The sequence below is a fragment of the Pristiophorus japonicus genome, chromosome 13 (genome assembly GCF_044704955.1).
Source record: "Pristiophorus japonicus isolate sPriJap1 chromosome 13, sPriJap1.hap1, whole genome shotgun sequence".
NCBI lineage: Eukaryota > Metazoa > Chordata > Chondrichthyes > Pristiophoridae > Pristiophorus > Pristiophorus japonicus.
In genome coordinates, this window is record NC_091989.1 from 114,427,684 (window position 1) to 114,451,991 (window position 24,308).

General features: G+C 44.3%; 1 protein-coding gene across 1 annotated transcript in view; it reads left to right on the plus strand.

The window, feature by feature from the left end:
• Positions 1-13,046, plus strand: part of pla2g15 (phospholipase A2, group XV) — a 66,566-nt gene extending 53,520 nt beyond the window's left edge. Inside the window, exons 4-6 of the mRNA XM_070897901.1 lie at positions 2,241-2,339; positions 7,758-7,982; positions 9,631-13,046. Of these exons, the coding sequence (XP_070754002.1) occupies positions 2,241-2,339; positions 7,758-7,982; positions 9,631-10,151 (845 nt within the window). The 3' untranslated portion in view covers positions 10,152-13,046. The remainder of the gene's footprint in view (positions 1-2,240; positions 2,340-7,757; positions 7,983-9,630) is intronic.
• Positions 13,047-24,308: the final 11,262 nt, after the last annotated feature.

Below are 24,308 nucleotides of genomic sequence, written 5' to 3' on the forward strand. Positions count from 1 at the left end.
GAAGGTTGGAAGATGCCTGTGCGTGGATTTTTTTAATGTGTGGTGGCCGTTGCACACCAGCCACCACACGGGCTTGATAGAGCTAGGTCTTGGTCCAGTGGCAAGGATTAACTAGGACGACTGGAGGCCAGCTCTGTTGCACGGACCTAGTGCGCACAGTGAGAGGTGAACAGCCAGAGGTCGTGGTCCATATCGGTAACAATGACATAGGCAGAAAGCGGGATGAAGTTCTGCAGGCAGATTTTAGGGAGCTAGGAAAGTGATTAAAGGGCAGGACCTCAAAGGTAGTAATTGCTGGATTACTCCCGGTGCCACACGTGAGTGAGTATAGAAATAGTAGGATAGAGCAGATGAATGTGTGGTTGGAGAGATGGTGCAGGAGGGAGGGCTTCAGATTCCTGGGGCATTGGGACCAGGTCTGGGGGATGTGGGACCTGCGCAGGCCAGACAGGTTGCACCTCAACAGAGCTGGAACCAATATCCTTGCGGGAGGTTTGCTAGTGCTGTTGGGGAGGGGTTAAACTAATTTGGCGGAGGCTGGGCACCAGGATGTAGCTCAGCGAGGTAACAGTGTGACGAAGTTCGTGGAGAAGCGGGGCAACTCGGACAGTAACTTCCTGGTTTCCGCATTTAACTGCGCATGTGCGGACTCTGGAAGTTGCTGTCCGATTTACTGCATAACAGTGAGTGCTGATATCCTCATCATTGTTCTTACCACAAAATCCAGTCCATTGTTTTATTTCACTGTTCTGTCCCTTCAGCATCGGACTCCTTTGTATTGGTATAAAACAGAAAATGCTGGAAATACTCAGAACGTTAGGCAGCATCTGGAGAGAGATAAAAACAGTTAAGGTATCAGGTTGATGGCCTTGTTTTACAGTATTGCTACTTGATACTGGTAGAGATGTAAGTTTGCAGAGAGTGAATTATTCTGGGATCCAGAAAAAAACATTTGTGAAGGAGAATTCAAGACAACATGCACTTTCATTGGTCAGCACAAGCAGAACAAACTACCTGAAATAAACGAATAAAGGTTGTGGACTTTGCACCATATGCGAGTGATTGAGTGTACATAGAGCTTAAGTATAGGGCATGGAGTTTCCGCTAGGTTGCAGGTCAATTCGGCCAAACCAGTGCAAAAGATCGGGGCATTTCAAGCATAAATCACGTCGAGTTTCTGCGATCTTTTGTGCTGGCTTAAAAAACATCGCATTAGAAGGCGTCCCAGTCCAGCCCACAAAACTGACCACGCCCCCAGATCAAATTAATCACCATGGTGAGTTTTTGCTAATTGTGCCCATTTGGGGCTCTTAAATTTTAGCTGTTTTTTGGCTGCATGGACACTAATCGGCACCTTTTTAAAACTTTTAAATGTTTTTTAACATTTACTAAGAAACTGACTACTGTACCCAATATAATCAGTAAATGATTCTGTATAGTTTAAAAAAAAATCATTTTCAGTTGTTTAAAATCTGATTTCTCACAGGTGGTGGACTAGACACTGTTTCAAATGCTTATTTTTTGTGATAAACCCATGTTCAGCTGTATTAATCAAACTGCATCAAATTTCCACTCTTAAATATATCATGGAATATTTTTAATACAAATTTTTTTTTTAAATTACATTCTAAAAAGCTGCCTGATTGCACTGGTTCACGGCAGATTTTATGTTCGGTGAAATGCAGTGAGTTTGAGCGGAAACTTAAGCAAAAATTCACTGCCCAAAACTTGTGCAATTTTGAATGCAGTTTGTGCCTGGATCGCCGATTACACCCAAAGTGGAAACTCTTGGCCCAGAAGTTAATGCCGCAAAGGCTTTCGTGCCTAGAAACTTTATTTGTCCCCAATCTATAGATAAGGTATGCATTGAGTACTGCTGACCTTTGCTCATTGACCCTGCATTCTTGCCAATAGCAGTGTATGCACAAAACCATGTCTTCTTGAAACTGATCTCCACCAGGGAACTGTTGATCATCATGGTGAGCAGCATCTTCAGCTCTTTAACGCTGATTGAAATGAACATGGTCCAACCCTGCCATGCTCTGTGTGTTCCACAGTTAATTTCTTGTCTTGCTTTCACTGAGTTTCTGCTTTGTTGGAGAAAGGCCCAATGAAGGGTTGGAGTTGGGTGGGAAAAATGCACTGCAGACTGGCAAGGCACTTGTCCTTTTCAGCTCAGCCTAAAGCCTATGGATATCTATGACCTTAGCTATCACTGTGTTTTTGTCTTGTTTCTATAGGGATTTACTTCTATACTTTGGTGAAGTATCTGGTGGACTGGGGCTATTTGAGAGACGAAGATGTCCGTGGTGCTCCATATGACTGGCGCCGAGCACCCAGTAAGTGAATTCTAAGCAAAGAAAGGTGGCGTCTCGGGGTTTTGGGTTTCTGGAAGGAGGGGCGAGTTCTTTTTATGGTCAAGTCTGAACAAAGAACATTAGATGCGCTGCAGGTTGTTGTCTGGGATTAGGCCCAGATTTACAACTGTGATTTGTTCAGACCGTATGTGCTCTGCCTTGGCTGGGTCCTCAAGGAAGGTGCTGAGTGAAGGCAGGCACTTGTCTACAGGAAGGGAGAGACAGTGAGACATACTGGTGGGTCTTTGTGTACTGGAAGAGATGCGGGAATAGCTTGCCTGATTCATTAGGGGATGGTATGTGGTGCATGGAGACCAAGAGAGAAAACTGCAAGAGAAGAAAAATTGGGATATAATTTTAAAAAGAGATTCCAAATTGATCAGCTTCTGCTACTGTAAGTTAGTCTCTCCCAAAAACCCTCCCCGTTGCAACGAGCTTAAGTCATCATGAGATCAAATGAGGGAGGGTCAGCAGGACCTGCTGAATGGAAGGAGCTTGTGTTGAGCATGATTGTCCTCATGAGCGACTGGGGAGCAGAGAGATCTAGCCCTTGCACAGCAGCTACTGAGGAACTCGTCCCATTGGCTGACCTTTGAACCATGCTAACCCGATGGAAGGGTCTCCACATATAGAATGTTTTACAGATTCCTTTTGGCTAACATTTGAAGCTGAAAATGATTTTCCAATAAAGCTGTAATTTCCAGCTTGAGTCTGGCTGGACGTAGCAAGTCCTTTGCAGCCAAAAAAAAAATGTTTATTTTAAATAGCTTTCATTTTTATATTTTTCAGTTGCAAATGTTGTTCAAAACAAATAGAACGTTGTAATTGTGAAGATGTTTCCACTTTGTTCGCATGATTCAAAGTCAGCGTTCTTTCCAAACCACCTGTGAGATAAGACAGAGACTATGGTCACATGCTTCCTGTGGCTGTTCTGTATGTGTGTTGTACATGGGCCAGAATTTAAGCACTTTTTTTTTAAATAAAGAGGTGGAGGTTGATTCTGACTTTTTTTTTCCAAAAATGTATTTATTGTATTTTAAAGGGGAAAATAATGCTCATTCAGTTCAGCTGGTCCTCTCCTTGCCCCAACCACTCCCACCCCCACCCTGGCTCGCTTTCCTGACTGCCCCCCTTTCGCTCGGCTCACAGCCCCCCCAGTAATGGACCTGACAATATGTTCATTGCACCAGCCTACATGTGAGCGGGCAATTCCACGCACAGCTCTCAATCTTACAGAAACCAAGACCGTGGCCCTTGTGCAACACTGCAAGCTCTGTTCTTCATTCCTTTAAGAAAAATTGTACCATGGTCCCTAATCCTACCTGTCCCACTGGCAGCTGACATTTTGACAATGGCTTCTCTTCTTTCTCCCCCCACCCCCCGAGTTCTTCGAGGATTCATCTTCAGCTCCCCTTCTCTTATCTACTTGCTGCCCCTTAGTGACAATTTGCAGGCAACGTATACTGAGGATGCCCAGTTCTATCTCTCCACCAGGTCCCCTGATCACAGCTGTGTTGTAGGACTGCCTTTCTGACATCAAGTTATGGATGAGTCCAGCTTTCCTCCAACTGACCATCAGAAGACTGAAACCATCATTTCTCACTCATAAATTCCATTCCCTTTCCAGTGCCGTCTTCCTGCTCTACCTTCCCCAACCCCAGCCAGAAACTTGAGCGCTCGCTGTGCAAAACTGCTTATTCCACATCCACAACATCACCTGCCTCTGGCCCTACCTCAGCCCACCACTGTTGAAATCCCTATCCTCATTTTTATCATCTCTAGACTCTGGTTTACTAATGTCTTCTTTGGTTCCTCTTGTCCTCTCCACTCCATATATTGCCAATGTGCAAAATTCAGCCAGCCACAGCCTATCCCACAATGGGTTGAATTTAACGTCCTCCTCTTCAAGGCCTTGCATTCCCCGCCTCCTCTAGCCTTGTGTGCTTCCTGTGGCCCGCCAACTCGAGCAGGGATGCACTAAATGCCAGTCTTCGTTCCACCATGGTTGAATGACCCTTTTGGCTGCCTTGACCCTGCCCTCTGGAACTTCCTTTTCTCTTTGCACTTTTTAAAAATCTTCTCAAAATTCTTCTTTCTGGCCAAGCTTTCAGTAACCTTCCTAACTCCCACCAGAAGAATGAGAGGTGATCTTATTGAAAAATATAAGATTCTGAGGGGGCTTGACAGGGTAGATGCAGAGAGGATGTTTCCCCTCATGGGGGAATTGAGAACTAGGAGGCATAGTTCAGAATAAGGGGTCGTCCATTTAAAACAGAAATGGGAAGGAATTTCTACTCTGAGGGTCATGAATCTTTGGAATTCTCTACCCTGGAAGCTGGGTCTTTGAATATATTTAAGGTGGAGATAGGCAGATTTTTGAATGATAAGGGAGTCTAGGGTTATGGGGAGCGGGCAGGAAAGTGTATTTGAGGCCAGAATCAGATCAACCATGATTTTATTGAATGACGGAGCAGGCTCGAGGGGCCAAATGGCCCACTCCTGCTCCTATTTCTTATGTTCCTATGGCTTGATGTTCTTCACTCCTTTTATCTATTTTTTTTCTCCCCCTCCTCTGCAGTAAAGCACCATTGGGACATTTCCTACATTAGAGGTGCTATATAAATGTTGGTATACATAGAAACATAGAAAATAGGTGCAGGAGTAGGCCATTCGGCCCTTCGAGCCTGCACCCACCATTCAATAAGATCATGGCTGTTCATTCCCTCAGTACCCCTTTCCTGCTTTCTCTCCATACCGCTTGATCCCTTTAGCCGTAAGGGCCCTATCTAACTCCCTCTTGAATATATCCAATGAACTGGCATCAACAACAACTCTACGGTAGGGAATTCCACAGGTTAACCACTCTCTGAGTGAAGAAGTTTCTCCTCATCTCGGTCTGAAATGGCCTACCCCTTATCCTAAGACTGTGTCCCCCGGTTCTGGACTTCCCCATCATCGGGAACATTCTTCCCGCATCTAGCCTGTCCAGTCCCGTCAGAATCTTCTACGTTTCTATGAGATTCCATCTCATTCTTCTAAACTCCAGTGTATAAAGGCCCAGTTGATCCAGTCTCTCCTCATATGTCAGTCCCGCCATCCCGGGAATCAGTCTGGTGAACCTTCGCTGCACTCCCTTAATAGCAAGAATGTCCTCCTTCAGATTAGGAGACCAAAACTGAACACAATATTCCAGGTGAGGCCTTATCAACTGCAGTAAGACCTCCCTGCTCCTATACTCAAATTCCCTAGCTATGAAAGCCAACATACCATTTGCGTTCTTCACCGCCTGCTGTACCTGCATGCCAACTTTCAATGACTGATGAATTATGACACTCAGGTCTCGTTGCACCTCCCCTTTTCCTAATCTGCCGCCATTCAGATAATATTCTTCCTTCGTGTTTTTGCCCCCAAAGTGGATAACCTCACATTTATCCACATGATACTGCATCTGCCATGCTCACCTAACCTGTCAAAGTCACCCTGCAGCCTTTTAGCGTCCTCCTCACAGCTCACACCGTCACCCAGTTTAGTGTCATCTGCAAACTTGGAGATATTACACTCAATTCCTTCATCTAAACCATTAATGTATATTGTAAAGAGCTGGGGTCCCAGCACTGAGCCCTGCGGCACTCCACTAGTCACTGCCTGCCATTCTGAAAAAGACCCATTTATCCCGACTCGCTGCTTCCTGTCTGCCAACCAGTTCTCTATCCACGTCAGTACATTACCCCCAATACCATGTGTTTTGATTTTGCACAACAATCTCTTGTGTGGGACCTTGTCAAAAGCCTTTTTGAAAGTCCAAATACACCACATCCACTGGTTCTCCCTTGTCCACTCTAATAGTTACATCCTCAAAAAATTCCAGAAGATTTATCAAGCATGATTTCCCTTTCATAACTCCATGCTGACTTGGACCAATCCCGTCACTGCTTTCCAAATGTGTTGCTATTTCATCTTTAATAATTGATTCCAACATTTTCCCCATTACTGATGTCAGGCTAACCGGTCTATAATTACCCGTTTTCTCTCTCCCTCCTTTTTTAAACAGTGGTGTTACATTAGCTACCCTTCAGTCCATAAGAACTGATCCAGAGTCGATAAACTGATGGAAAATGATCACCAATGCATCCGCTATTTCTTTGGCCACTTCCTTAAGTACTCTGGGATGCAGACTATCAGGCCCCGGGGATTAATCAGCCTTCAAACCCATCAATTTCCCTAACACAATTTCCCGCTTTATGAGGATATCCTTCAGTTCCTCCTTCTCACTAGACCCTCGGTCCCCTAGTATTTCTGGAAGGTTATTTGTATCTTCCTTCGTGAAAACAGAACCAAAGTATTTGTTTAACTGGTCCGCCTTTTCTTTGTTCCCCATTATAAATTCACCTGAATCTGACTGCAAGGGACCTACGTTTGTTTTCACTAATCTTTTTCTCTTCACAGATCTATAGAAGCTTTTGCAGTCAGTTTTTATGTTCCCAGCAAGCTTCCTCTCATTCTATTTTCCCACTCCTAATTAAACCCTTTTTCCTCCTCTGCTGTATTACAAAATTCTCCCAGTCCTCAGGTTTGCTGCTTTTTCTGGCCAATTTATATGCCTCTTCCTTGGATTTAACACCATCCTTAATTTCCCTTGTTAGCCACGGTTGAGCCACCTTCCCCGTTTTATTTTTACTCCAGAAGGGATGTACAATTGCTGAAGTTCATCCATGTGATCTTTAAATGTTTGCCATTGCCTATCCATCGTCAACCCTTTAAGTATCACTCGCCAGTCTATTCTAGCCAATTCACGTCTCATACCATCGAAGTTACCTTTCTACAAGTTCAGGACCCTAGTCTCTGAATTAACTGTGTCACTCTCCATCTTAATAAAGAATTTGCCATATTATCTTCCCCAAGGGGCCTCGCACAACAAGATTGTTAATTAGTCCTTTCTCATTACACATCACCCAGTCTAGGATGGCCAGCCCACTAGTTGGTTCGTCGACATATTGTTCTAGAAAACCATCCCTAATACACTCCAGGAAATCCTCCTCCACCACATTGCTACCAGTTTGGTTAGTCCAGTCAATATGTAGAGTAAAGTCGCCCATGATAACTGCTGTACCTTTATTTCACGCATCCCTAATTTCTTGTTTGATGCTGTCCCCATCCTCATTATTACTGTTTAGTGGTCTGTACACATCTGATAGATTGTGTTGGTGTATTTTTATAGACAGGGGAGCTAACTTGGCGTTTTCAACAGTAACAATTTCTGTTTAACATTACCGCAGTAAAGATTCTTAAAAAACGCACATTGTTGGACATAATTTCAGTTGGGCCATGTGGGAGGAAAATGTAAATCTTATTTTATTATTGAACAGCGCAGTGAGTTCTCTCCATTGTCTTTATCTCCAGATGAAAATGGCCAATTTTTCAAGGATCTCCAGAAGATGATTGAATCCATGTACGAACAGTATGGTAGTCCCATTGTCCTGATAGCGCACAGTATGGGCAATCTCTACACACTCTACTTCCTCAACCATCAGCCCCAGGAGTGGAAAGACAAGTACATTAAATCCTACATTGCATTGGGGGCTCCTTGGGGAGGTGTGTCGAAGACTTTGCGAGTGTTGGCAACAGGTTGGTCATAGGGGCACGTCCAGCGCGAGAATGTAAAAACTCTAGGGTGCTCTTCACTAACTGACAACATTGTAAATAAAGCATGTGGTTGTGTTACGGTCATTTGCGATTATACTAAAACATTACATAACGGGAAGAATGACAGCACAGTGCGTTGGTGTATAAAGCAGTATGGCAGAGAGGTGTAGGATGCGGGTCCCAACTTGTCAGCTCATCAGCTGAGGAATTGAGTGCCCAGGCTTCTACCTCACAAGGCGGGGTTGAAATGGGTGGTCCCCCTTGCACCACACGATGCTCCAAGGTTAGGCAGCCAGTACCATTTATGCCAGCAGCATAATTTATCTAATTATCATGCCATTTGGCAGGGAGCAGACATGATGGTGTAGATGTCCTCCTATTTAGCAGGCTACGATAATGAGACTCTTCAGTTTAACATCAATGCCCCTTCAAAGCTGTAATAGATATTAAAAAGGACCCTGCAATCTCTCTATAATTAGATGAAACGGCTATGGAACTGTCCTAGAAGGTGGTAACCACAGCAGCCATTGAAAGACATGTCATTGTTTTGACCAACACATGTGGGAGTGCCTGCACAAATGGCCACGAACTGGGTGTGAAGGAACACGAGTTCAACTGAGTTTCCAATCTCGGGGGGGTTGGGCTGCTGAGTGGAGTGAGAGTCAGCCGGGGAGTCCTGGATACACAGTGACTGGCTCGGAATCCGCTGGCAGTGTCCTGGCCATGGAGAAAGTGTTCTGCACTCCACTGTCTTGGCTACAGGAAGTGCATGGGTACTTAACCTTTCCTACAGAAAAGGGAAAGAAAATAACTGATGTGAAATGATTAGAGATTCAAAAGGAAACTATTGTGCCGTTTATCTTTACCCGTTCCATTTTAAATGCTTTTATCCCCTTTGGCTTCACTGGTTAGTAGGCCATGACTTCATGCCTCCAGTATCTCAAACAGCAAAGTCCTGGTTTTGGTAGTGGCTCCAAAGATTGCTACACAATGGACTGGGCTCATTCCTACACGGGCAGATAGGAAACTGCTAGGTGAATCGCTTGGATCATCAATTTAAAATTGTCATTGAGCGGTTACGAGAATGTTCCTTATGCAGAGGGCTGCTGGAGCATGGAAAACTCTGGCACAGGGAATAGTTGAGTCAGAGTCCATTGTATCTCCTAAGAGAATAGTAGGTAAGCATTTGAATCAGAAAAAGATTATGGAGAGAGCAGAGCAGTGGGATTAGCTACGCATTGCTCTAACAAACAGCTGGCACAGACACAGAGGGCCAAATATCCTCATTCTATGTTGTAACCTTCTATGGTTCTATTTTATGTTCAAAAGGATTTTGATTTTTTTAAAAACACGGTTATTTTCAGCCCTTTTACTCAGTGCGGTTAGAATGTGGAACTTGCAACCACATGGTTGAGGCAAAAGGCATAGATACATTTAAGGGGAAGCAAGATAAACATAAGAGGGAGAAAGGAATAGAAGGGTATGCTGATAGTGAGATGAAGTAAGGTGGGAGAAGGTTCCTATGGAACATAAACACTAGCTTAGACCAGTTGGGCCAAATGGCCTGTTTCTGTGCTGTATAATTCTATGAGCACTAAATCTGAGGTTTAAACCCTGCTTACCCTTGTAGGAGACAATGATCGAATTCCTGTCATCAGCCCATTGAAGATCCGTGAACAGCAGCGGACTGCAGTCTCGACCAATTGGCTACTCCCTTACAACAACACCTGGTCAATGGACAAAATATTCATCACCACACCAACATACAATTATACCATGAAGGACTATCGCAAATTCTACCAGGACATCAACTTTGAAGACGGCTGGATCATTCGGCAAAACACTGAATCGCTGGTGTACAACCTGACTCCCCCCGGGGTACCAATATACTGCCTATATGGAACCGGAGTACAAACACCCGAGTCCTTTAATTACGACAGCTTTCCTGACCAGGAACCCAAAGTCCTCTATGGCAAGGGCGATGGGACAGTTAACCTTGTGAGTGCTCTTCAGTGCCAACGATGGGCAGGGAAGCAGAAAGGCAAAGTCTATATGAGAGAACTGCCATCAAATGAACACATAGATATGCTGTCTAACCTCTCCACAATATCTTACATCAAAAAGGTCCTATTTGATTTGCCTCCACTATGAATTCACACTGATTATCCTGAAAGTGAGAGAATGGCTTCTTTGTTGAGTCTCGACACATTTTTCTGGTGATCTGAGGCCGAGCGTTGACTGAATTCTGTGTAATGAATTTATTTTTAACAATGATTGATATCTAGTTTTATTGGAGCATGAGCTGTGTAACAATCCAACGATTTTCCTTTCTTTAACTGCAGGCGAGTAGCGAAGCCCTCGCTCTTGTCACTTTGGACAGTGTACGTGTAATCCTAACAGATGCTAAGTAATCTCTATTTTCCACATTTCAATGGTAACGGTGTCCGACTTGAATCTTTGGGCAAGGACATAGGAACAGCCCCTCGAGCCTGTTGCACCATTCAATTTGATCATGGCTGATCTGTATCTTAACTGAAGCAGACAACATGTAGAGTAACAATTCCCGATTAACCCCTTCAAATTGAATCAGTAGTTGTTCACCATGACTGAGCCTTTTACAGGGGGGAGGAGGGGGGGAATTTGCGGCAATAATTCATCATGAATATAGTTTAAGAAGTTATACTGAAACAAACCCTATTTATTCTTTGCAACCATTTAAGGACTACGATCTGACCCTGCTCATCATTTCCTGAAAGATGAGTTCAGATGCAGCCCTGACAGATTGGTGCTGAACCCTCTAACCAAGTGCAGGCCTGGTGAGAGAACATCAGAAGTCTCCACTCCCTATATGGCATGAGTTCAGTGCACAAATCCTCTTGTCAATTTGGCACCAATCCCATGTGAATCAACAAGCGCAGAGAGAGAACTAGAAGCATTACATTGGTGTGCTAAGGTACATTGGCAAGAGAAATGTAGGGGAGCAGTCCAGTGCATCTGACTCCCCTTCACTGATAGGACGGTGGAGGAATTGCTGAGCAAAAGTAATGTTAAGGATGACATTCAGTCCATTGAAGCTGATCCCTCTACTTCCCTAATCTCATTTTAGCATCCAACTGTATTTTGAATGCTCCTATGTATTTGCTTCTATTATCTTGTTTGACAGATTATGCCAAACATTGATCAGTCTGGGTGCAGAAGGCCTTCCTCATAATTTTGAATTTACTTTACAATAATTTGAATGCACTCCCTCTAGACCCATTTTGAGTTGACAATGTTCAAAACAGGGAAAATATTGCATTTCCTCACAGCTGCAGTCCCTTGATTTCTGAGGGCAAGTCCACTAATGGTTGCAAAAATCAAAAACCTTGTCCTTTTTACGTTTTTGTGATTAGAGTTGTTTCACTTTTTATGACTTTCAGTCAAGAATATTAGAGTAGGGTTGTGCAATATCTTGTTCCAGTTTGTGCTAGATAGCGATGAATAATTTAATTCTGTTTATTTCTGTGCCGCCTTCACTATATTGAGGTAATCCTACATGATTGCCTATGACAACCGTGTAGTTATTTAAGTCTAGATGGGTTTATACCTACGATAACAGAAGGTAACAGGAATGGGGCTTCAGGAGGCGAAGGCACACGCTTTATGGTCTGACAGCAGTAATGTAACATCTCGACCGGGAGAGAAATAACACGATTGGCTCGTGTACATATTTGTAAAAAGACAGTAAAGTAAGAGTAGTATTAAACATGTGGCACGTTCTTCATTTTGAGATGGAGGGACAGTGTGAAAGGGGATTGATTGCTCCATTAGCTTTCGGCCAGGCTGAGCAGTTTACATTACCAAAGCTCCTTCCTATCTTTCCCCTGTCCCCACCACTTTCGTTGAGAATTAGACAGAGTCCTTGCAGAAAGATTTGAAAGGAGAGTCTAGAATGGGACAAGGACCAAGATCCTGGCTTCAGCTTTGACGGGTTTCTTTACTCCCAATGACAATTCATTGAAAACCGTAACTAATGCACCAAATCAGAAGAGATGGGGGGTGGGGGAGATGTAGTTTGTTTTTTTGTAAAACAGCCTTTGGTGTCCAGTTTATATTTTCAAAAGTTTCAGGACAATTCAAAACCTAGACTGGTGTCGACTCTCTGAAAGTTTGTTACAAATGTTGGGTGTTGACTGTTTCATAAGTAGGTACAATATTGGAGTTGTATATTTTAATATTTAGTACAATATGATTGTAAATGTAGTGGCAAATTCCAAATATTTGGTCAGATTTGACCAGTGATTTCTTATCAATATGAATATTTTCTTAATGCGGTTATATTTTTGATATATGGCACATTCCTCATGGTGGCATGTCTGGGTGCAGTCATAAAGTGGGCTACCACGGATATAAACTATTTCCACAATCTCTGGTTCCTTGTCCTCTATTCTGGCTGTGATGTGATTCCTGAAACCTTCCCGGTTACACCACTATACTCCTGATAACTGATGGAAAAACTGATTGTAACCTTCATCTGTTTTTCAGGGGTGGTGTTTCAATCGATGGGCAGCTCAGCAGCACTCCATTCCCAATCTGCTGTTTCCGATCAGAGCTGTGCTGCAAGAGGTATTGGAAATGTCAGAGGCACATCACTGAGGATAATCTTTGAGTGCCTCATGATGAGAACAGAATGGGCAGAAACTTGGGAGCAGGTTGGTGGCCTTCCCTGCTCCACCCCCACTCCTAGCCAGCGAGTCGTGTGTGGTTTGGAGAGATTAGGGAGGGGTGGGAAACCAAATATTTATTACTTTGAGATGCCAAGATTTAACAGTTGGCTTGGTGTCTCAGTCTGTAAAGCTGGTCACTATTGTGTGTTATTGCTGTTACCTGTGCCTCGGCAGTTACATACCCAGCTTCTGTTATTGGCAATGCACTGGCAATATCTAACGTCTACGTATGGTGAAATACTTGTTGACAAATGCCAATATTGCTTCACTAAAACCACCGCTTCTGTTTCTACTAGAGTGTTATATTTTTCACTGGATAATAAACTTGACTTAACACCGAGGGCTGGTAGACTGGTGTGTGTGTGCCCAGATTCTGATTTTCAGCCGTAACATCTGAGAGCGGTCAGGAAGAGATCTGTAGGTGGGAGTGGCGACAAAACATGGTACCTGCTTCACAGGCCTGAATATACCTGTGCCCATGATACCGAGGCTGCAGCCAATGAGACTGGGAACTGTATCCATGGACCAGCACAGGGGGTTCTCCTTCTGTTGTCTTTGCTTTCCACCAACCAGAGCCACAGATGCTCATTTCTTGGTACGTTCATTCAAGGCTCAAGCAAAAGGTTAGCATGTTTCCCATGACCAAGCACAGGGGTAATTGCATGATCTTTTGAGCTTTGAAGTCATCTTTGATTGGCAGTTACACCAGCAAGGCACCTACCCAACTCAAACTAAATGATCCCAAAATTGCATTCTGATGGGAGTGCAGTGAAAGACCCCAGAACTTGGCTGGGATCCAGTGTATCCCGGTGCTGAGAATTTCTGGGTGTGGGTGTGGGGACGGCGGGCATCGAGATGGGAGGCTTTGTCTGGAGCAGAAACTCCATCCGCCCCATACGTGATCATCTGCATCAGAGGAGATGGGGACTTCCTACCCTGATGAGTTCCCGTTTCCCTAATGTTGGAGACCAAAGTGCCCAATGAGAGCAGACATAATGGGCCTCCTGAAGAATACAAGTGGGCCCCACCACAAGGACCAGGCCAGAGGAGCGGCCTGGAACCCTAAAGAACTGGTAAATTTGTTTTTAAATAAACTTATTGGCACTTTGCAAAGGGGAACAACAATCATCTTTTGGTGGTTGGGGGAACAACCAGGAACCACCTTTTCCCCACAAGAACCGGACATTCTGGCCTGTGTGGGTTGGCAAGTCTTTTTAATATTCATAGGATGTGAGTGCTGCTGGCAAGAGCAGCATTTATAGATGTGTTTATTTGCAACACCTAAAGCTCTAATGGTCTCCTTGGATGACAAGTCCTGATTGGTGATTGGTTCCCTTGGAGGACAAGACACACCCAGCAGTTTCTCTGGAATGTGTAATTTGAACCACCCTGCCAATGTAATCAGTGACTTTGCAAAGTGTAATTCAAGCCATTCTGACTGCCTACTCCAGACGGAACAGAGCTTACTTGGAACAGACAGGGCTCACCCTCGCGGGTTAAGACTTTCTCCCACTCCCTCAAACAATTTCCTGGTCCTTTCACCCAAGTTCCTGATATTTTACCCCCTGCTGAGTTCCTAACCTTCCCCCTGCACAGTTCCTGACCTTCGCACCCCCGCCCCCCCACACAGTTCCTGATTTCACCACACCACCACCACCCCAGTTCCTGACTGCCTTCCGCCTCAACGCCACTTACAGTTCCTGACTTCCCCCACACCACCTCCCCCCACCTGCTCAATTCCTGACCCTACCCCTGCCCTCCCCCCAGCCCAAGTGCCTGACCACCTCCCCTGCCCAAGTTCCTTCATAGAAGCATAGAAAATAGGTGCAGGAGTAGGCCATTCAGCCCTCCTAGCCTGCACCGCCATTCAATGAGTTCATGGCTGAACATGCAACTTCAGTACCCCCTTCCTGCTTTCACGCCATACCCCTTGATCCCCCTAGTAGTAAGGACTTCATCTAACTCCCTTTTCAATATATTTAGTGAATTGGCCTCAACAACTTTCTGTGGTAGAGAATTCCACAGGTTCACCACTCTCTGGGTGAAGAAGTTCCTCCTCATCTCGGTCCTAAATGGCTTACCCCTTATCCTTAGACTGTGACCCCTGGTTCTGGACTTCCTCAACATTGGGAACATTCTTCCTGCATCTAACCTGTCTAAACCCGTCAGAATTTTAAACGTTTCTATGAGGTCCCCTCATTCTTCTGAACTCCAGTGAATACAAGCCCAGTTGATCCAGTCTTTCTTGATAGGTTAGTCCCACCATCCTGGGAATCAGTCTGGTGAATCTTCGCTGCACTCCCTCAATAGCAAGAATGTCCTTCCTCAAGTTAGGAGACCAAAACTGTACACAATACTCCAGGTGTGGCCTCACCAAGGCCCTGTACAACTGTAGCAACACCTCCCTGCCCCTGTACTCAAATCCCCTCGCTATGAAGGCCAACATGCCATTTGCTTTCTTAACCGCCTGCTGTACCTGCATGCCAACCTTCAATGACTGATGTACCATGACACCCAGGTCACGTTGCACTTCCCCTTTTCCTAATCTGTCACCATTCAGATAATAGTCTGTCTCTCTGTTTTTACCACCAAAGTGGATAACCTCACATTTATCCACATTATACTTCATCTGCCATGCATTTGCCCACTCACCTAACCTATCCAAGTCACTGCAGCCTCACAGCATCCTCCTCGCAGCTCACACTGCCACCTAACTTAGTGTCATCCGCAAATTTGGAGATACTACATTTAATCCCCTCGTCTAAATCATTAATGTACAATGTAAACAGCTGGGGCCCCAGCACAGAACCTTGCGATACCCCACTAGTCACTGCCTGCCATTCTGAAAAGTACCCATTTACTCCTACTCTTTGCTTCCTGTCTGCCAACCAGTTCTCAATCCACGTCAGCACACTACCCCCAATCCCATGTGCTTTAACTTTGCACATTAATCTCTTGTGTGGGACCTTGTCGAAAGCCTTCTGAAAGTCCAAATATACCACATCAACTGGTTCTCCTTTGTCCACTTTACTGGAAACATCCTCAAAAAATTCCAGAAGATTTGTCAAGCATGATTTCCCTTTCACAAATCCATGCTGACTTGGACCTATCATGTCACCTTTTTCCAAATGCGCTGCTATGACATCCTTAATAATTGATTCCATCATTTTACCCACTACTGAGGTCAGGCTGACCGGTCTATAATTCCCTGTTTTCTCTCTCCCTCCTTTTTTAAAAAGTGGGGTTACATTGGCTACCCTCCACTCGATAGGAACTGATCCAGAGTCAATGGAATGTTGGAAAATGACTGTCAATGCATCTGCTATTTCCAAGGCCACCTCCTTAAGTACTCTGGGATGCAGTCCATCAGGCCCTGGGGATTTATCGGCCTTCAATCCCATCAATTTCCCCAACACAATTTCCCGACTGATAAAGATTTCCCTCAGTTCCTCCTCCTTACTAGACCCTCTGACCCCTTTTATATCCGGAAGGTTGTTTGTGTCCTCCTTAGTGAATACCGAACCAAAGTACTTGTTCAATTGGTCTGCCATTTCTTTGTTCCCCGTTATGACTTCCCCTGATTCTGACTGCAGGGGACCTACGTTTGTCTTTACTAACCTTTTTCTCTTTACATATCTATAGAAACTTTTGCAATCCGCCTTAATGTTCCATGCAAGCTTCTTCTCGTACTCCATTTTCCCTGCCCCAATCAAACCCTTTGTCCTCCTCTGCTGAGTTCTAAATTTCTCCCAGTCCCTGGGTTTGCTGCTATTTCTGGCCAATTTGTATGCCACTTCCTTGGCTTTAATACAATCCCTGATTTCCCTTGATAGCCACGGTTGAGCCACCTTCCCTTTTTTATTTTTACGCCAGACAGGCATGTACAATTGTTGTAGTTCATCCATGCGGTCTCTAAATGTCTGCCATTGCCCCTTAAGTATCATTCGCCAATCTATCCTAGCCAATTCACGTCTCATACCTTCAAAGTTACCCTTCTTTAAATTCTGGACCATGGTCTCTGAATTAACTGTTTCATTCTCCATCCTAATGCAGAATTCCACCATATTATGGTCACTCTTCCCCAAGGGGCCTCGCACAATGAGATTGCTAATTAATCCTCTCTCATTACACAACACCCAGTCTAAGATGGCCTCCCCCCTAGTTGGTTCCTCGACATATTGGTCTAGAAAACCATCCCTTATGCACTCCAGGAAATCCTCCTCCACCGTATTGCTTCCAGTTTGGCTAGCCCAATCTATGTGCATATTAAAGTCACCCATTATAACTGCTGCACCTTTATTGCATGCACCCCTAATTTCCTGTTTGATGCCCTCCCCAACATCACTACTACTGTTTGGAGGTCTGTACACAACTCCCACTAACGTTTTTTGCCCTTTGGTGTTCTGCAGCTCTACCCATATAGATTCCACATCATCCAAGCTAATGTCTTTCCTAACTATTGCATTAATCTCCTCTTTAACCAGCAATGCTACCCCACCTCCTTTTCCTTTTATTCTATCCTTCCTGAATATTGAATACCCCTGGATGTTGAGTTCCCAGCCCTGATCATCCTGGAGCCACGTCTCCGTAATCCCAATCACATCATATTTGTTCACATCATATTTGTTAACATCTATTTGTACAGTTAATTCATCCACCTTATTGCGGATACTCCTTGCATTAAGACACAAAGCCTTCAGGCTTGTTTTTTTAACACCCTTTGTCCTTTTAGAATTTTGCTGTACAGTGGCCCAAGGCTTCATGACCACAAACAAGTTCCTGATCTTTTCCTGCCCCCCTTATATAGATGGTGCAATTTGTGTGGGTCACAGATTGTGAACAGGTTTATTGGATATGAAGTGAAGAGTGACAGTGTCGTGACTTCCAGATTCCATCCAGTCCAGATGTCACTTGGTACACATGCACTGAGCTTTTCCTGCGAAATCAACCAGGTGTAAGGGGAGGAGAGGGAGAAGGTGGTGTGGGTATAAAGGGGGTGGGGTTGGAAGAAAGTGATCCATCTGACCATCTGAATTACATTCTCACTCTCGACCCTTCCCCCCACCTTAGACCTGGATCACGTTCTTCCATCATCCTCACTGTGCTCTCCATGCTCTTTACAACCACCACCCTGCCCTGCCCCCTCCCCAGCCAAAGTTCCTGATCTCCCCTTCTCCATCTTTCTTTCTCTGCCTCACTCTCTTGCCCTCTCTCTCTCTCTCTCTCTCTGTGCCACACTCTCCCTCTCTGCCCAAGTCTCTCTCCCCAACACTCTTTTCTCTGCCCCTCTCCACCCCACACTCTCATTCTAAGATAACCCAAAGTCTCAAGCTCAAGTAGCAGATAAGGCAAGCGGAAATGTGGTTCTGCCCCACTTTCGGCATCTTCATGTATCATACAGCGCATGCACAGTGCAAAACAGACACGCTTGTGCAGAGGGAGTTAAAAAACAGCATGCAAATAATCACTGAGCATTTATTGCCCATCCCTAATTTCCCTTGAGAAGCTGGTGAGCCGCCGCCTTGAACCGCTGCAGTCGGTGAGCTGAAGGTACTCCCACAGTGCTGTTAGGTAGGGAGTTCCAGGATTTTGACCCAGCGATGATGAAGGAACGGCGATATATTTCCAAGTCAGGATGGTGTGCGACCAGTTCCATCTTAACTGATTTTCCAATCCAATTCTTTGATATCCAAAGAACAAGGGGTTCAGAATGGTCTTTGCTCTACAATCTTTTTTTCTCTCACCAGCCACATTCAGTGATATTCTGTCAATGTGAATTAATACTTTACCCAAAGCTTTGAAAGGTTTGGGCTCCCAAAGCCTGAATGTGTTATATTTTTACAATCCTATGTACTACTCTGGCCTCTTGTGGCCAAGCAAGATCCAGTCCACATGAATGTACATGCTTTTCAGGATTCATTGAATAATCTGTCTGGCTAATATTTCCCCTCCTTAGCCAAGAACAACACCTTTTCCCATCCCCTTCACTGATCACTATCTCACACTGAGCGAGACTGTTTACAACCTCAACGCCTAAATTGACCCGAAGTGGAACTTCAGCCACCGTATCCTCTCCCTCACAAAGACCACCTACTTCCATCTCTGTAATATCACCCATCTCTGTTGCTATCTCAGCCCATCTACTGCTGAAACCCTCACCCATGTTTTTGTTATCTCCAGACTCGACTATTCCAATGCACTCCTGGCTGGCCTCCCATCTTGCACCCTCCATAAATTCTGCTGCCTGTAACGTGACTTGTTCCCCCATTACCTCAGTTTCCGTAACCTCCTCCAGCCCTACAACCCTCTTTCAACACTGTATCCATCCCCCACATTCACCCATCGAGGCCCTGAGCTCTGGCATTTAACTCCATAAATCTTTTCACCTCTGCTCCTTTAAGACCCTCCTTAAAACTTGCCACAATAGCTATGCTTTTAGTCACCCATCTCAATATCCTAAAATCTCATTTGGCTCAGTGTTAAATTTATTGTCTGATTACGCTGCTGTAATGTGGTTTGGGACATTTTCCTACATTAACAGTGCTATATAAATGCAAGTTCTATAAACCTGTGGATATATAGAAAGATAGCTATTGGCCATTGTGATCTTTTAGATGTTTTTTGTATAGTATGACCTAAATACAAATTTAAAAATAAATTGTGGTTATTATTCTCTCTCCAGTTTATTTTCTCTCCTATCAGACAGAACTAAATTTCATTTCTGCTTCTCAGTTCCTCTGGAGACCTGCGATAAAAGACTAAAGTCACACTTTACTTTGAGCTCACAGTGTTCAGTCTGACTTTCTCCATACTCAACATTTATAAGTTCTGTGCTACAGGTTATGACAATGAAATAAACACTTGCTGTAATAAAATAATTAGAATATCCAGAACAGGCTGTTTATTATATATTAACTCTACAACAAAACAATGCTTCACCTCGTCACAATACCGTACATTTTTAATTTTGAGCATTTTCTAACATGGATCCATTTTAAGTATCTTACTTGCTATGCTTCTGTAAAAAGACTTGCATTTGCATAGCACCTTTTCATGACCTCAGGACATCTCACAGCAACTTTAAAGATAATAAAATACTTTTATTCTCCAAATGTAGTCACTGTGCTAATGTAGGAAACGTGGCAGCCAATTTGCACACAGCAATATACCACAAACAGCAATGTGATAACAAAAACAGAGTATCTGGCCATTATCGTGATTGAAGGATAAATATTGGCCAGGACATTGGGGATAACTTCCCTGCTGTTCTTCAACATATTGCCATGGGATTTTTTTTACATCCAGCTGAGAGAGCAGCCAGGGCCTCGCGTCTCATCCAACAGTTCAGCACTCCACTGGAGTGTCAGCCTAGATTTATATGCTCAAGCCCCTGGAGTGGGATGTGAACCCACAACCTACCCACTGAGCCAAAGCTGACATTCCAAGATTAAGATAATGGCAGACTTTTCTAACTAAAATTTCTACTGAAACCATCTTCTCTCAAGGAAATATTTGTGGAGATCAAGTTACTTCACATTCCCAGATGACCAGCAACAGAATATTCCCAACAATCATGGAAATGAGATCTTGTAGCTGCGATCACAAGATCTTTGTCGGATCAGGATTCAATTTTTAAACAATTATTGGATGTGGGCATCGCTGGCAAGGCCAGGATTTATTGCCCATCCCTAGCTGGCCTGAAAAGGTGGTAGAGGTTTGCTACAACTGGGTAGTTTACTAGGCCACTTCAGATGGCAATTAAGAGTCGACCATGTTAGTGTGGGACTCAATTATACTCACATTTTCTGGATTTCTAGCCCAATCACATACCCACTATAGTACTATACCCATCGCACTGTTCTTAAGTTTGTCAAGATACTTACAGCAGTATAAACACACCCGCAATGATAATTTGCTTTATTCATGTCATGTGGTAATGTCGATACATTTAATTATTGGATCTGCTTTGTCGCCATTTTTGAAAAAAGCACGTGTTGGCCCAGTTTCAAACTAACCGCACTGCCTCAGTTTTTACTAACTCCAGCTTAATGGCCATCAATCGATCTAGTTTAAATGATTCTCGATAGCTTCCTCAATGTTCCTCGCAAATCTCATTGGCCCAGAATTTGCAGTCAGCAGCGAAGCAACAGCGTTTGCCATTGACCTCGAAGAAAGTTGCCCACAAATGTCTAGTTATCTCTGTGGCATGTGTTTCAGCTCTAAAGACCGCCAGCTCAAATGAATCTCCAGTGTCCAGCAACAGCGATGTCATCAAGCAGGTTAAGCAGTCAATCATATTGAAGAATTCTCACAAACAGCAAACCAGGAAGTAAAATGCAGATTCTAAATGTACTTTTTATAACAAACACAAAGAAAGACCTGGATTTATATAGTGCCTTTCACAACCACCGGACTTGAAGCGCTTTACAGCCAATTAAGCACTTTGCGTTTTAGTCACTGTTGTAATGTAGGAATACATAAGAGCAAAATAAAGATTAGGACATACACATACAATTGAGGTAGAAGCTGAAATATCACATAAGCAAACTTTTAAACATTATTTTAAAAACCATATAATTCTTAATCATATTAATGGAAACATTTGACAAATATAAAATTAATTTTTCAGGGCCAGAATGGTTGTTCAACAATCAATATACCGTTAAAAACTCAAGTTACAATCTTTCAAGGCTTAACTTTTTTTTTGGGGGGGGGGGGTTAACAGCTATATTCCAGCATAATTGGGGAAGTTAGCAACCTTCAGTGGGAGTTGAATTGATTGCTGGATCTGGGGAGTTCTACAGCACAACCTGTGGCGGAGCAGTGATTGACTGACCATAACTTCAGGATTTCGGAATTAATCTGCGAATATGCTAAATCCTGAAATTGCTGTTCGTTTCAGAGGGGTGATGACAGTGAACACCATTGTTCCTGTTTTGTTTTGGTGGTACTTTATGTCCTGCCTGATGACTACCTACCACTCTTATGAAGTCTCATTAGGCTGCAATATCCTCCCCTCCAATCTATTTTAAAGGATTCTTGATAATTGCCTCCATGTTGCTTGAAACGTTCATTGCTCCTCCTTTGTGTGAAGCCTGTCTATCCTGTTCATCCTAAATATTCCCAGAAATTCATGAAAGTGCCACTGTTATTTTCACAATACATTGAAGCCGTTTATTTACATCCTCAAAATTCTTTGGTGAACTTCCCTCCTTTACCAAGCATCTCAACATACTGGAGAATCTTACTTTGAACCCTGCATCTGTACATTTTGAGCCCGCCACAAACTCTCATTTTGGTCAAGCTTGATCAAAGAGGTAGGTTTTAAGAAGGAGAGAGGCAGAGAGGTTTAGTCAGTGAATTTGAGAGCCTAGGCCCTAGGCAACAGAAGGCACAGCCACCAATGGTTGAGCGATTTATAAATCAGGCATGCTCAAGAGGGAAGAATTAGTGGAGCGCAGACATCTTGGGGGGGTTGTGGGGCTGGAGGAGATTAGAGAGATAGGGAGGGGCGAGGCCAGGGAGGGATTTGAAAACAAGGATGAGAATTTTGAAATGGAGGCATTGCTTAACTGGGAGTCAATGTAGGTCAGCGAGCACAGGGGTGATGGGTGAGCGGGACTTGGTACGAGTTAGGATATGGGCAGTCGAGTTTTGGATCATCTCTAGTTTACGGAGGGTAGAATGTGGGAGGGCAGCCAGGAGTGCGTTGGAATAGTCAAGTCTAGAGGTAACAAAAGCAAGGATGAGAGCATCAGCAGTGGATGACCTGAGGCAAGGATGGAGACGGCCGATGTTATGGAGGTGGAAATAGGCGGTCTTAGTTATGCTGCAGATATGTGGTTGATAGCACATTTCAGGGTCAAATATGACACCAATGTAGCGAACAGTATGGTTCAGTGTCAGATAGAAGTTGGGGAGAGAGATGGAGTCAATGGCTAGGGAATGGAGTTTGTAGCGGGGACTGAAAACAATGGCTTTGGTCTTCCCAATATTCAATAGCAAAACCAGTGTTGTCAAACCGGTACAATGAGAATAAAACCAGACCACCCCGGATTAATCTAGGCATTGGATTTGGACACAACAAAACACACCCAGCCTAGTTGACCCTGCAAAGTCTTGCTCACTAACCTCTGGGGATTTGTGCTAAATGTGGGAGAGCTATCCCACAGACTAGTGGAGCAACAGCTTGACATAGTCTTGCTCACAAAGTCTGCCAAAGTCCTCCATCACTATCCCTGGGTATAATCTGTCCCACCAGCAAGACCAACCTACCATAGGTATACAGTGAGGAGAGAGTGGCCCTGGTAGTTCTCAACATTGGCTCCAGACCCTATGAATTCTCATAGCACAAGGTCAAATATGGGCAAAGAAACCTACTGGTCATTATCACCTACTGTCCTCCTTCAACTGATAAATCAGAACTCCTCCATGTTGAACACCACTTGGAAGAAGCACTGAGGGTAGCAAGGGCACATAATGTACTTTGGGTGAGGGACTTCAATGTCCATCACCAAGAGTGGCTCGGTATCACCACTACTGACTGAGCTGGCCAAGTCCTGAAGAACATAGCTGCCAGACTGGGCCACCAAGCGAGGGTCCAACCATGGTTCAATGAGGAGTGTAGAGGAGCATGCTTAGGAGCAACACGAGGTATAATTAAAATTTAGGTGCCAACCTGGTGAAGCTACAATACAGGACTATATGTGTGCTTAACAGTGAAAGCAGCATGCCATACAGAGCTAAGCGATCCCACAACCAACAATTCAGATCAAAGTTCTGCAGTCATGCAGTCATGAAGGGTTGTAGGAGAATTATACAGCTAACAGGAGGAGGAAGCTCCATGAATATCCCCATCCTCAATGATGGTGGAGCCTAGCACACGAGTGCAAAGGACAAGGCTGAAGCATGCGCAATTATCTTCAGCTAGAAGTGCTGAGAGGATGATCCATTTCGGTCTCTTCTTGAGGTCCCCACCATCAGATGCTTGTATTCAGCCAATTTTATTCACTGCACCTGATATCAAGAAATGGCTTAGCACACCACATGTAGCAAAAACTATGGGCCCCCAACAACATCCCGGCTGTAGTGCTGAAGACTTGTGCTGCAGAACTAACCGCACCTCTAGCCAAGTTGTTCCAGTACAGCTACAACAGAACGCAGGTCAAATCCAATCCAGCCAATTACTGCCCCATCATCTTTCAATCAGCAACAAAGTGATGGAAGGTATCATCGACAGTGCTATCAGGCAGCACTTACTCACCGATGCAGTTTGGGCTCCGCCAGGACCACTCGGCTCCAGATCACATTACAGCATTGGTCCAACCATGAAAAAGGAGCTGAATTCCATAGGTGAGGAGAGAGTGGCTGCCCTTATCATGAAGGCAGCATTTGACTGAGTGTGGCACCAAGGAGCCCTAATAAAATTGAAGGATCGGGGGGAATACTCTCCACTGGCTGGAGTCACATCTAACACAAAGGAAAATAGTTGTGGTTGTTGGAGGCCAATCATCTCAGCCCCGGGACATTAATGCAACAGTTCCTCAGGCAGTGTCCAAGGCCCAACCATCTACACCTGCTTCATCAATGACCTTCCCTCCAT